Raw genomic sequence first — 15,339 nt, 5'->3', positions numbered from 1 at the left:
ACTCCTTAACTCATATATACTCATACATATATATATATATATATATATATATATATATATATATATATATATATATATATATATATATGTATATATATATATATATATATATATATATATGTATATATATATATATATATATATATATATATATATATATATATATGTATGTGTGTGTGTGTGTGTGTGTGTTTGTGTTGTTATTTCTGTCTTTGTTGTTTTTTTAGATTGGGATTACAATCTAAATGTCGTTGTGGAACCCTGTCGTACAGTGACAAATACAAAACTTGTAACCTTGTAATGTAACAGATGGTGGCGGTAATGCGCCATTTCGTTGTTTGACAACCTCCGTAATACACCACGAAGAAGAAGAAGAAGAAGAAGAAGAAGCGTTAGCAGCCATGGAAAGTCTGCGGGTGCTCGAGCTCTACAGCGGGATAGGAGGCATGCATTACGCTCTAAAGGGTGAGCCTGTCGGTTTTATGATTTGACGTATTTCCGCCACAGTCCTCACGAGACTAACGAAGACTGACCACATTATATCAGAGCCACACTGGGCTTCAACCGGACTCTCCGTGGACTCCGGGGGTACATCCCAAGTCTCTTCCCTGTTTCCTTCACTTGCGTCCTTTCCTTGCGTCTTAGTCCCTCCCACCAGGGATGCATGGAGAGGAAACCATGCGAGGAGAGAGGAAACGAGGAAATATGTTTTAAGGGAAATGAGACGTCCTTTCCTCAGTTGCGTCACGTGAAGCGACGTCTGTTTCTGATGACGGAGGATCTGATCACAGCTGGATCAGCTGTCAGTCGGCTTTAACAGCTGGAGAGACTTTTGAGAAGTTTGTCTGTTCACATGATCACTGTACTTAATAATAGTATCTAATAACACTAATAACTAATAAAGACACACAGTTATCATCACTGTAGAGGTGTCTGTAGCCTGTTACCTCTTTAACACACTGTGTTCTGTTTATAAGCACAGGATCGATTTCTACAGGCAGAATGCATTTGACTTATTTATGAATTATTTGCGTCTGTACGTTGTGAAATTGTGATTGTGACGTCATTATTAATTAACCCAGAATACGATTATGGTTTCTCTTGAATACTGGAATAAATGTATTAGGCTCCATGTTTCAGCTTAAACTTAAATGATAAAACTCATCAAACACTCAGGAATGATCAGCCTCACGTGACTGAATGAAATGATGATAAATTATGTGAAAAGCTCTCTCTGCCTTTAATTGTTTCCATTATAAAAGTTGTTGAGGGAAATATCAGATCGTGAAAAGACAAATCTTTCTAATAAATGAAGAAAGTTGTTTGTGGTCCAAAACGAATCAAATATAAACTAGAGTTTAATCTGTGATCTGTCTTCACTCTGGTATGAAACTCCAGTGATGTTTAGAAAAATCTGATCAGTCCGATCAAATAGCTGATGAACAATGAGGGGGCGTGTCGGCCGTTAAAAGACTTCCTGTAAGGCTGCTCTCGTGCGTCCTCGCTCATGGCTCCTCAGAGATCCCTCCTCGCTCCTCAGAGCAGAAATATGAGCTTTGGGACGGCCATCAATATGGCGGCGCAGAACAAGGTTTAAGCGAGGAGCGAGAAAATGACAAATAAGAGACTTGGTATGTACCCCGGTGGAGTCAGCCCGGGATGCAGGCAAAGTTACCCATAATCCATAGCGGTATAGCTGTGACAATGTAAAAGAACAATGATAATATGTTTATTTTTTTAAGCTATAAACTCATTGGTTGGCTGAATAACTTGGATTGGTTCTGTTCTGCTGAACCACGTGGGTGCTGGTTGTCTTTAGTTGTCATGTTCTCTCCCTACCAGAGGAGGGACAAACGGCTACATGTCACGCTGCACGCTATGGTGTGAATATACACTGTATTCATGTTCTCAGTCATCTGGAAAGGCTCAAAGTATAGAGTTATTATTATTATGTACAGGTGCTGGTCATATAATTAGAATATCATCAAAAAGTTGATTTATTTCACTAATTCCATTCAAAAAGTGAAATTTGTCTATTATATTCATTCATTACACACAGACTGATATATTTCAAATGTTTATTTCTTTTAATTTTGATGATTATAACTGACAACTCAGGAAAATCCCAAATTCAGTATCTCAGAAAATTAGAATATTACTTAAGACCAATACAAAGAAAGGATTTTTAGAAATCTTGGCCAACTGAAAAGTATGAACATGAAAAGTATGAGCATGTACAGCACTCAATACTTAGTTGGGGCTCCTTTTGCCTGAATTACTGCAGCAATGCGGCGTGGCATGGAGTCGATCAGTCTGTGGCACTGCTCAGGTGTTATGAGAGCCCAGGTTGCTCTGATAGTGGCCTTCAGCTCTTCTGCATTGTTGGGTCTGGCATTTCGCATCATCCTCTTCACAATACCCCATAGATTTTCTATGGGGTTAAGGTCAGGCGAGTTTGCTGGCCAATTAAGAACAGGGATACCATGGTCCTTAAACCAGGTACTGGTTGCTTTGGCACTGTGTGCAGGTGCCAAGTCCTGTTGGAAAATGAAATCTGCATCTCCATAAAGTTGGTCAGCAGCAGGAAGCATGAAGTGCTCTAAAACTTCCTGGTATACGGCTGCATTGACCTTGGACCTCAGAAAACACAGTGGACCAACACCAGCAGATGACGTGGCACCCCAAACCATCACTGACTGTGGAAACTTTACACTGGACCTCAAGCAACGTGGATTGTGTGTCTCTCCTCTCTTCCTCCAGACTCTGGGACCCTGATTTCCAAAGGAAATGCTAAATTTACTTTCATCAGAGAACATAACTTTGGACCGCTCAGCAGCAGTCCAGTCCTTTTTGTCTTTAGCCCAGGCGAGACGCTTCTGACGCTGTCTGTTGTTCAAGAGTGGCTTGACACAAGGAATGCGACAGCTGAAACCCATGTCTTGCATACGTCTGTGCGTAGTGGTTCTTGAAGCACTGACTCCAGCTGCAGTCCACTCTTTCTGAATCTCCCCCACATTTTTGAATCGGTTTTGTTTCACAATCCTCTCCAGGGTGCGGTTATCCCTATTTGCTTGTACACTTTTTTCTACCACATCTTTTCCTTCCCTTCGCCTCTCTATTAATGTGCTTGGACACAGAGCTCTGTGAACAGCCAGCCTCTTTTGCAATGACCTTTTGTGTCTTGCCCTCCTTGTGCAAGGTGTCAATGGTCGTCTTTTGGACAACTGTCAAGTCAGCAGTCTTCCCCATGATTGTGTAGCCTACAGAACTAGACTGAGAGACCATTTAAAGGCCTTTGCAGTTGTTTTGAGTTAATTAGCTGATTAGAGTGTGGCACCAGGTGTCTTCAATATTGAACATTTTCACAATATTCTAATTTTCTGAGATACTGAATTTGGGATTTTCCTTAGTTGTCAGTTATAATCATCAAAATGAAAAGAAATAAACATTTGAAATATATCAGTCTGTGTGTAATGAATGAATATAATAGACAAGTTTCACTTTTTGAATGGAATTAGTGAAATAAATCAACTTTTTGATGATATTCTAATTATATGACCAGCACCTGTAGTATCATTACGTGGGCTTATGTGAATAAACCTGAAAAACTTTATCAAAGAAATCACAATTTGGACCGTATCAGCAAAAAGAAAAAACATTTCAAGATGAAAGGATGATGACAGTAGCTAAAATATTTTAAAGAAACCTTTATCTGTTTTTTCTCTTCCTCCAGAGAGTGGCATACCTGCTCAGGTAGTGGCTGCCATCGACATCAACACAACAGCCAATCAAATCTACAATCACAATTTCCCTGACACCACCCTCTGGAACAAGACCATTGAGGTGGGTGATAGAGGGGAGGGGGGGCATGACGGCTTGCATCTGAACAAAACAGCAATTCAAACCTGTACTCGATGGACTGCTGGTGTGTTAAGCCTCTCTTAACCTTTCTGTGGTCCTCAACAGAAATATTGAGGATGACCATTTAAATATACACACATAGAGGGCTTCACAGACAATCCAACGTTTGGGGCTTTGCAATGTTATAACTCTTAAACACTTCAATCGTTTTCTGTCTTGTTTTTTTATCTTCCTTTATTTTTAGGGCATGACACTAGATGACTTCAATAAATTACCGTTTGACATGATTTTGATGAGTCCTCCTTGTCAGCCTTTTACCAGGTAGGTGTTGTCTGTTTTGTATTCAATGTGATTTGAATATTTTGTCACAGCCCAGGCTCAGTGAGCAGGACAGAGAGGGAGACCACACACGATGTAAATGAATTTAGTAGGGCTGCACCTAACTTTAGTTTTTTTGATAAATCAATTAATTAAACGACTCATTTAAAGATTATTCTAAAGATCATTTTTTTAAATGATCGATTTATCTAATGAATAATTTACCCAAAATAACTTTAAAAACTTTTCTGATTAATATTTCATTGTTTTATTGAATCATGGTCTAAAATCAAACCACTGTAACAAGAAGCCTGATCAGAAAAATACTGGACCTGTAGTTCAAAAGGATTGCTGTGACACAGATTCATTTAAACAGTCTGGAGCAGCCCTTTCCTGTAATAGAGAAGCAGTATTTTGAATTAAGTTGACTTATAACTTGAAATGGTTGTGATATGAATTAATTTCTTCACTATGCAATAAAGATAATCAAATCCATTTTTCATCAGTGTGGCACAAGGCAAATATTTGAAACGATTTACAGCCCGTAACAACAGTCACATACTGTAAAACTAGACTGTAACAACAGTCTGTAACACGAGTTACAGGAATGGAAAATAAATGTAACCTTAACTGCAATATCCAGAAGCCAGACTCTACAGGATAAAACTTGTGTCCAGCTGGTGACAACGAACCCAAGTTCAGTCTGGTGTTTACCCATCAGTGCTTCTTGATTTGCACCTTTTTAAGATCTCTTATGTGGCCACTATAGACCCTTTCAACAGAATTGCATTGCTGGGCTACAGCTTGGGTCCATGTTTACTTCTTAGCTTTGCGTATGTCATTCACATACACTGCAACGGGAAATAAACTGGGACATTTTGAATGTTTACGTGAAACTGAAATGTCCTATACTATTTTACATCTCACCTGTTACTGTTTCTTCATTCTATTATCAATTTCTATTCAATTTATTTCTGTATAGCCCAAAATCACAAATTGGTCTCAGAGGGCTTTTCAATCTCCGCACATACAACATCCTCTATCCTTGTACCCACGTATCAGAATAAAGAAAAATAATAATAATAATAACTTTAACAGGAAAAAAAGGAAGAAACCTCAGGCAGAGGTTTCTATCAGGATGGACAGAAGTGCAATACATGTCTGGTGTACAGAATGAACAACATAATAAGATTGCAACATAGTCAATCTATATGATATAATTGAAAAACGAGACTTGTAATAGCAGGAGTAGCACTAATAATTGCAGAATTATATTGTATTATAAAAATGGTTTCTAATAATAATAACAGCAGCAGTGGATGTAACAAAATAATAATGATAATAAAAGCATTAATAGTATCAGAATAATAAAAGTAATGTGACTAATAATAATAGTAGCAGCGGGTGTCAGGTAGAGCCATGCCAGGAGACATGACCACGGTCCAGGTATGACCACGATGCATGGAAACCTGTGAGGAGAGAAAGCACAAAGACTCAGTTGGTAATGTCAAATTAGTAATGTGCATTAATGGGACATGAATATATACAGCTGGAGAGGAAGAGGAGAGAGGAGCTCAGTGTATCCTAGCAAGTCCCCCGGCAGTCTAGGCCTAGAGCAGCATATCTAGGGGCTGGTCCAAGGCAAACCTGAGCCAGCCCTAACTACAAACCTGAATCAGCCCTAACTATAAACCTGAGCCAGCCCTAACTATAAACCTGAGCCAGCCCTAACTATAAACCCGAACCAGCCCTAACTATAAACCTGAACCAGCCCTAACTATAAACCTGAACCAGCCCTAACTATGAACCTGAGCCAGCCCTAACTATGAACCTGAACCAGCCCTAACTATAAACCTGAACCAGCCCTAACTATAAACCTGAGCCAGCCCTAACTATAAACCTGAGCCAGCCCTAACTATAAACCTGAACCAGCCCTAACTATAAACCTGAGCCAGCCCTAACTATGAACCTGAACCAGCCCTAACTATAAACCTGAACCAGCCCTAACTATAAACCTGAGCCAGCCCTAACTATAAACCTGAGCCAGCCCTAACTATAAACCTGAACCAGCCCTAACTATGAACCTGAGCCAGCCCTAACTATGAACCTGAACCAGCCCTAACTATAAACCTGAACCAGCCCTAACTATAAACCTGAGCCAGCCCTAACTATAAACCCGAACCAGCCCTAACTATAAACCCGAACCAGCCCTAACTATAAACCTGAACCAGCCCTAACTATGAACCTGAGCCAGCCCTAACTATGAACCTGAACCAGCCCTAACTATAAACCTGAACCAGCCCTAACTATAAACCTGAGCCAGCCCTAACTATAAACCTGAATCAGCCCTAACTATAAACCTGAACCAGCCCTAACTATAAACCTGAACCAGCCCTAACTATAAACCTGAGCCAGCCCTAACTATAAACCTGAGCCAGCCCTAACTATAAACCTGAATCAGCCCTAACTATAAACCTGAATCAGCCCTAACTATAAACCTGAGCCAGCCCTAACTATAAACCTGAGCCAGCCCTAACTATAAACCTGAATCAGCCCTAACTATAAACCTGAATCAGCCCTAACTATAAACCTGAGCCAGCCCTAACTATAAACCTGAGCCAGCCCTAACTATAAACCTGAATCAGCCCTAACTATAAACCTGAATCAGCCCTAACTATAAACCTGAGCCAGCCCTAACTATAAACCTGAATCAGCCCTAACTATAAACCTGAGCCAGCCCTAACTATAAACCTGAATCAGCCCTAACTATAAACCTGAATCAGCCCTAACTATAAACCTGAGCCAGCCCTAACTATAAACCTGAGCCAGCCCTAACTATAAACCTGAATCAGCCCTAACTATAAACCTGAATCAGCCCTAACTATAAACCTGAACCAGCCCTAACTATAAACCTGAACCAGCCCTAACTATAAACCTGAACCAGCCCTAACTATAAACCTGAACCAGCCCTAACTATAAACCTGAATCAGCCCTAATTATAAACCTGAACCAGCCCTAACTATAAGCGTTATCAAAAAGGAAAGTCTGTTAAGCCTACTCTTAAATGTGGTGAGTGTGTCTGCCCCCCCCCCCCCCCCCTGTTTAAATTGTACTCTAGATTTTACGGGGGTCTAGTGCAGTGAAGCTAATACAGGAGTAATATGAACCTTGTGGAACTACATGACTAACTTTGGTGTTCATCGAGGTTTCATCGTTTACAAATACAAACTGAGATCGATCTGATAAATAGGACTTGAACCAGCTTAGTGCTGTTCCTTTAATGCCAATATAATGTTCTAGCCTCTGTAACAGGATGTTACAACAACATGTTTTTTTTTCATGTGCAGGATAGGACTTCAGGGTGACATTGCTGACCCCAGAACCAAGAGCTTCCTCTACATCCTACATCTTCTGCCAAGGTGTTTAATCTCCACATTCAGCTTTTTCTTGCCCTTAGTATATGAAAACTATTTTCAACTACAGATCAACATCCTTTGGATGTGTGCAAGTAGGCAGGGGGAGAGAAAAAAAAGTGGAAAGCCCATTTTGATCGATCTCTACCGAGCATCCGAACCCTAAAGAAACTGAAAGACAATGCCCACCCCTGTAACAGCCTGTTCACCCTGTTGCCGTCTGGCAAGTGATACAGAAGTATCCGCTGTCGCACCATGAAGCAACTTCTTTCCTCTGGCTATAAGACACTCATCTTTCGTACTCTGTTTTTGTTGTGTTTCTTCCTTGTATAGCATAAAGGCACTAAAACTCACATTTCAAATGACAGTAAACAGACGTTGTAATGATCACAATAATTGTTATCAATAATGTCAGTATGTGTTAGAAAGGTCTCTCTCCTTCTGACAGAGCCAAAGGACCGAAGCAGGTATATTCCTTGTTGTAGAATACAACATAGGGCTCCTGTCCTAACACCTCTAATGCTAGTCCCTCTCTTGAGGGGCAAAGATTAGCATTAATAACATTTTAGAGAATTATTAGAATACAATGGGCCACCAAAGTGTTGTTGAAGAAGCCTTGGAAGCTTAGTTTTATTCAATAAGAATGAATAGTGTACATACAGAGTAATTATAATGAGCTTGCTATTTCTGGATTTAAGCAGGTTTCCCTGTGTTGTCTCAGTCTCACTGAGTTCTTCTGTCCTACGCTGATCTCCGCCTCTGCTCCTGATCTGATCTCCTCCTCAGTGTTACTTCTCCTTTTAGACAGTGGAGCTGAAAACCAAACACTTTGGAAATGGTGAACAATGAACATAGGCAATATAGATGGCAAAGTAGTGAATTGTGGACATCTTCTCTGCATACTTTCTGTCAATAAGCCCTCTCATCCTTTCCTCTCTTGCATATGACCGTGTGACCAGGCTGTGCAGGCTGCCCCGATTCATCCTGCTGGAGAATGTGAAAGGCTTCGAGAGCTCCTCTGCCAGGTAACGTCAATAGGTCCCCATGTCGGTAGGCAGCAACATGTACAGTAGGAAGGTAGTATTGACATCTACAAATGAGTACAATATTGGTCTGTGTCTGTCCTGTAGTATAAAGTCTTTGTGCCCACTGACACTTGAGTTTTACTATTTCACATGTTCTACTCCGTCCGTAGTTTGAAAACCAAGTGAATTGTGAAATGAACATCCATCGACATGCACTGATCTATTTTGAGACGATTGGATTGGTCTGCATCTACATTGGATGTTGATTAGAGCTAGATCTAGATCTATTCCCAAAGTAATCATACTTATGGAAATGAATCAAAAGATGAGCAGAGGCACCAGTTGTCTTATGTCAACAGTATATAAACAGTATTGTCAACTCAGTTTCGATCTTCAGTCTGACATTGACTCCACTAAGTTTATTTTCCTATCCAATTACTAGAGACCAACGTATCTACAGGAATCTAACAGCATTTTAAGTCAACACTGATGCGAAGCCATTGTTTTTGAGAAGTTATGCTGGGGTTTTAAGAGTGGAGTAGAGCGAAGTATAAGATACACTACAATCGAGAAAAACTGCCATCTACGGCGCACAGCTCGACAACGCTTCACAACCGCTTGACAATGGCATTAGTCCCGCCCCTGGCGTTAATTAGTTCATCATTAGTCTCCAAACAGAGCTCATTGGTTGGTTACATTTTAACCAAGAAAAGTCTGTTTCATGTCACGATGCCAGACAAATCAGTCACCTCAAACTCAATGGAGGGGCTGAATTCAAAGGTCTGGACTCAGGCAGCATGCACATGTTTTTCCAGTCTGAAAAAAAGAATGGGTTAAAATAACATTAAAAATCCTCAAAAGAGCTTAGACCGTTTTCATTATAACATAACAAGGTATGCTTGATGCTCAAACACAGTCAAAGTTGATGGACAATGTTTTCTGTCATATTATCTGCCCAGACAATTGTTTTTGTTGATGCTGTTTACGTTCCTTTTGATGCAAATTAAAAAAATAATTTTGTTCACAAAGTGCTTTGACAGTCAAAGCAGCAAAAACAAGGTAATAGTAACAACAGAAAGCTCAGTGAGACAGTTGGATACGTTAAAAATAAATGAAGAAATAAAATAATAAAAGAAAATATCAATATATATATATATATATATATACACACATACATACATATACACATACATGTACACATATACAGTTGCACATTTAAAATGCTTAAACCCCCACCGCAAATCAGGTCCATCCGCAAAATCGACCAACCCCCAGCCGCTCGATACTTTGATCTAAATGTGTCCTCTAATGATTGCAGATCAGAAATATACATCTATGCAGCACTTATGTATTACATCCAAAGTACAAGTTGTCCTTTTGTAATATTGGACATTTTATGTCTTTATTAGATAGCCGCCATCAGAAAAAGGATGAGGGATAAAGTTTTTATAGCATCGTACGAGGTGCACTAAGACAACGGCGTGAGGCAGAGATGCTGACAATCTCATTTCCAACGTCATTTGGAGCCTTACGTCCAGGCCATATCGCCTACTAGAGCAGCGCTAGTGTTGCGAAACCTCTTATTATTATTCTGTGGCCATGTTAACAGGTTAGAGCAGCCACACGGCTTGGCTGTGGCTCATCTAGAGATTCAGCGTTTCGCCTATGTTTTCCATGTGAGGAAGAAACTACAGTCTTAATGTCTATGTCTTTAGAATATGTCACAGACATGGGAGAAAAAGTATAAATACAGATTTAATACTTCCTCCTTCCATTTCAAATCAAAAGCCCTCTAGCATTTCTGTGGCCAGAATGACATCTATAATGAAAATAAATGAAACATGTAGTTGATGGCAATTATCAAAGACAAACTCAGTGTAGAAAGATGGTGCTGGCCTGCAGCTCATACGCTCGACCCGTAGCAGTTCAGCAAGGCAGTCATCAGCTGTTGGCCAGAATTTGCCAGCGTCTCAGGACCATTTCTCATATTATACTTCTATTCTTCTATTCTAGGGAGCTCTTGGTGAAGACACTCATGGAATGCGGATACACTTTCCAGGAGATCATGGTCTCACCCACCAGTGTAAGAAAGACACACTGTGTGACTAATTCCATGAAATACGTTGTATTCATATCACCGTTCTATTCATAAATCCAGGTTGGGATCCCAAATTCAAGACTGCGTTATTTCCTGACTGCTAAGCTGTCAACAGAAAACGAAAGCACCCAGAGTTCAAAGGTGAGTCTTGCTGACCAGTTGTAGACATTAATAGACCCTATTATCTTCCACAAGTCATTCCAACTGAACTTAAGACCTCATTTTTGCACAGAACAAGGCCTGTGGAATTTGTCCCCGTCACTCGAATTGAAATTGCATTTAGAAAGGACCTCTGTGTAGCCACAGGGGGAACAAACAGAGCGACCAACTAAGAAGTACTGTATTAAGATTGACTTTAAAAAACACTCACACTGATTTTGTTACATGGTTGTTGTTACGACACTCAACCCAGCTCATATATTGATTTTTAAGACTGAGATGCAAGAACCAATGAGAGAGCAGGCTGGAGGGGGGGGGGGGGGGACAAAATACTGCACATACTCGTGGCATGTATACCTTCAGGTAGTTCACAACTCAACCTTCAGAACCTCCATGAATTGACCATGAACATAGACCAAGTGTCTTGGTCCTTCATGAAACCAAGTTTGTTGGGTATTTGATGATGTTAGGACCTCACAATACTAGTCGTGTTTATTTAAGGCTTTTGATAAAGTATGTGATCTTAGATTTTAGATGCCTTCCCACACCCTGCTGAGAGTGATTCTCCTGAGCAGCACACAGTCTCGAGTCCTCTCCGCCCAGATACCTGCCAGCCAGAAGAGGGTCATGTCCTCTACAAACAAGAGACACAAATGGATGCCCAGAGAAAGATGAGTCAGAACAGAGATCTGTCTGTCAGGCAGGTCCAAGACTTCCTGGAACCGCTGATGGAAGTAAACATGGAACACTATCTTCTTCCTCCCAAGACGCTGCTGCGATATGCTCTGCTCCTGGACATTGTTCAGCCCACATGCAGGAGGTCTGTGTGCTTTACTAAAGGGTGAGTACTCTTCATCTAACTGTCACTAGCTTCACAGGAATGAAATAATAAATGCAACTAGGTAGGGGATGCATCAATTTTCTTTTTGATGAATTGTAGACATGATTTATTTTCATCAGATCTGACTGTAACAGAAAGTTGCTGCTCACATTTTAATATTCAGATTTATCATTTCCTGATTCAGAGTATAGTTTGCAGTAGGGATATTAATAATCAACCATTTAACCACGATATCAGTTTAACAGTTAAAAGACATATTAAAAATAAAAAACAAACTCAGCGGAGCGGCCTGTCACTTAAAGTCTTCTTCAAAAACACGTTTGTTAGATTTGAATTTTCATTACATCCCGACAGCAATCAATGAATCAATGCTCTGGTAAAATAAATCCAGTATCTGTAATAAGCTCGTCCAATCATTCCATTCGGCCCAAATGTAACGATTGGACGAGCTACCTGCCTGTCTGCCGGTGCACATTCTGCCCTCTTTGCACGTTACCAGAGTCTGAAAATAGCCATGTTCTTTGTTCCGTTTTTAATGATCATTTTTGGATGTATTGTAATATTGCTAGTTACTTTCAATAGAAAAGAGTTGGCAAAACTGGGCTTTTCTATTTTTTGGTTGGACCATTTGTAAAATCCAGTTTCTAGCTAGTTTGTCAAGTTTGCCTTCCCTAGCTTTAAAGGAGAATAGCTGGTCCGCCTTGACGGTCAGCCAACTTTTAGCGTGCCTGAGCGGTTGCTAGCGTTGGGGCTAACCCTGGGAGAGGGATCTCTCCCTGAGGTCTCGCTCCATGCCCAGCATCAGCTCATAGTAGCTTTAATACTCGTGATTTAAATTCTTAAAAAGTCGCCTCAATGCCATTTAATAGCATAACGTCTTTATTTACTAAAACTATTTTGGCGTATGACTGACAATGGCGTACCATGTGATCAGAGCTGTCTGCTCGTATACACTTTGGTATTAGACATCGACAATCAGACACACAGACCCGTGCAAGTTAAACATGACTGAGTGTAAAGTCCGATATGGGTCCTGGGTCGGGTCATCTGTAATCTGAGCGGCCCAAGAGTGTACATGGGGTATTTGATAACCTGGTTGATAGAGTCTGTCAGTCCTGTTGTTTCTGTCTGTGGTTGGTTGAACACTGTTAAAACGATCACTTAGAAATGCTGTTATTTGATTGTGTTAATGTGTTTTATCCATAGCTACGGCCGGTATGTGGAGGGAACCGGCTCAGTACTGCAGTGCTGCATGGAAACAGAGGTAGGTTTTGATTTCAGTACAGGCATCAACAAGACACAACAGCCGAGGACTGTGTCTGCGTTCAATGTCTTCATTTGGAATTAGGCACATGCCCCTTTAATTAACCCACTCCCGCTCAGTCACGGCTCCACCGCGGTTCAATGTCAGCTGGAAAGCTTTCAGAAGTGTCTGTTGTTCAGCAGCACATTCATAATATAGTTTGAAGTGTTTTACAGAATGTGCCGCATGTTCAACAGACCACCTCGCTCCCTGATTCTTTTTCTTAAATAAATTTGCACATTTGTGTCAAAGGCTTTTGCTTTGTGTGCTCTGCAGATGGAGAATGTGTTTCGAGGTCTGGACCAGTTCTCTGAAGATGAGAAACTCCAGCAGCTGATGAAACTCAAGTTGCGTTATTTTACTCCAAGAGAAGTTGCCAACCTCATGGGCTTCCCTCAAAGCTTCTGTAAGTCTATTCGTCAGCCCTTGATGCTATACAATGTAATCACTTTTTCCGTTAATGTTTGTAAAAACAGCATTCAAGAACGGATCGCGACACGGCAAATCGAAGGGTGGAGGAATCTGTTTTTATACCAACAGTGGCTGCTGTAAACTCTTTTTCATACTGGTCGGAGTTTACATCCCTCCGCAGGCCAACGTGCAGCAGGCACAGTGCGCGCTCTCCGACCAGTAACTGTGTGTGGAGCAGACCAACAAATCATAAATTGTCTGGTTTTGGTTGTGACGCTGTGGCATCTCCTGCTATCAGGCCTTATAAAAACAGAAAATGTTTGAGCTGGTATATTGTCTGACGAGATAAAGCTAAATTCAATCCAGAAAGCTATTTTGGAAGAATTTCTGTTCACCTAAGCCAGGTAACATTAATATGGTTCGACTGTATTACATTACAGTCATTTAGCAGACGCTTTTATCCAAAGCGACTTACAATTCGGATTCTATCACAATTGTACACCGTAGGCACAGCTACATGTGTCATATAGCAAACATTGAGCATAGTAGAGCAGGCAGGAGTTTAAAGTTGGATGACTTTGGTGTTTCCACAAGCACAATTGGATTTTAAAAGATGCCCCAATAACCTACCACGTCTATTAGTCCGACTGTTAGACGGGGACAAACATTTCTATTGCTTCTTTTTTTTTTCAAATTCTAGCTGCAATGTGATATAAAACTTTTTATATTATGGGATGGATTACATAGCCATTTTGTTTCTTATTTTTATTTGAATGTGTTTTGCAGCCTTTCCGGAGCAGATCACCACCAAGCAGCAGTACAGAGTTCTAGGAAACAGCCTCAACATTGTGGTGGTGGCCAGACTCCTGCAGCTGCTGGTCTCCTAGCACTTGGAGCACTTTGAAGGACGAGACGATCCTTTTCATCATAGAGGGCTGCAGAAAGGAATCCTGAAACCCAGAAATTAGTATGTGCTTTTGCACTTCCAGTTCCCTTGTCTCGAAGTCAATGGATCTTTTGAACTTTAGAAAACACGACGACATTTGAGAAAATGCCACAGCAGCAAAAGAGAAAACAAGACATTAAGGCGGGACTCAAACAGGAGAAGGTGCGTTCGTATTGGATAATGATTCCTCGTTGCTGCTTGCATGCACCGTCAGTCAACAGAAGTATTGCTGCCTCTCACTGATCAGTGGATAAGATACAGTAAGACTGCAAATACAAAGAAGTGGAATTGCAGCTGCTCCTTGGTTATTTCCCTCGGGATGAATAATCTTTTATTTCATCTTATCATCCCAACCTGTGAGAGGCAGCAATGTGCCACAAGGCATCCAGTCTGCTGGAAATCCAAAAGACGAAGAAATTCAAAAAGTACTTCTGTTTGAAGCAATGCAATCAGAGACAAGGAATCATTTTCAATACGTGCCTTTTCCTTGTGTTTTCTGGAATGCCGTGTTTTGACCCTCAGGGCCACCGTACAAGTGGCTAAATGAGACTACTTGGGTCTGTGGTGGTCATGTGACTGTGGCAAAAGTGCTGTTCATATGTGAAGATTATCTTGCTAAACAAGTAACATACATGTTTGTTTGCCACAAAGATTATTTTCTGCACAAATCTAAAAACCAATGGAAGCACTTTTTGTGGAGGTCACCAGTGCAATGCTAGCTTCCAGGTTGGCCCACAAGAACGCGTCATCCCTGCAGCACTCTACTGTGGATTATATTACCAAGTACCCTTTGCCCAGAGGCTACTTTTTTTTCAAATGTTGGGCAAATACTGGACTGTTTAACAGTCTAATGTACGTTTCTATACTTCACTTCAAACTGTATTGGCGGAACATAAATGTTTATATTTTATAAGCATAATTGTGGATTATTTTCCTAAGAATCAAAATAAAACCTAAAAACAAA

At 40.6% G+C, this 15,339-nt stretch overlaps 1 protein-coding gene across 1 annotated transcript; it reads left to right on the top strand.

Moving 5' to 3' along the window:
- The first annotated feature begins 272 nt into the window (after positions 1-272).
- Positions 273-15,339, top strand: trdmt1 (tRNA aspartic acid methyltransferase 1). Its single transcript, XM_076079452.1, has 11 exons — positions 273-465; positions 3,734-3,843; positions 4,106-4,182; positions 7,527-7,598; positions 8,552-8,617; positions 10,631-10,700; positions 10,776-10,856; positions 11,402-11,715; positions 12,922-12,979; positions 13,295-13,424; positions 14,216-15,339. The coding sequence occupies exons 1-11, from the start codon at positions 402-404 to the stop codon at positions 14,314-14,316; spliced, it is 1,143 nt and encodes a 380-aa protein (XP_075935567.1). The 5' UTR covers positions 273-401; the 3' UTR covers positions 14,317-15,339.

Source organism: Anarhichas minor, unplaced genomic scaffold (assembly GCF_050575085.1).
Source record: "Anarhichas minor isolate MPS153535 unplaced genomic scaffold, ASM5057508v1 ptg000001l, whole genome shotgun sequence".
NCBI classification, from domain to species: Eukaryota; Metazoa; Chordata; class Actinopteri; order Perciformes; family Anarhichadidae; genus Anarhichas; species Anarhichas minor.
The sequence above is the reverse complement of the archived record's forward strand: the minus strand, read 5'-3'. Positions and strand labels throughout refer to the sequence as shown.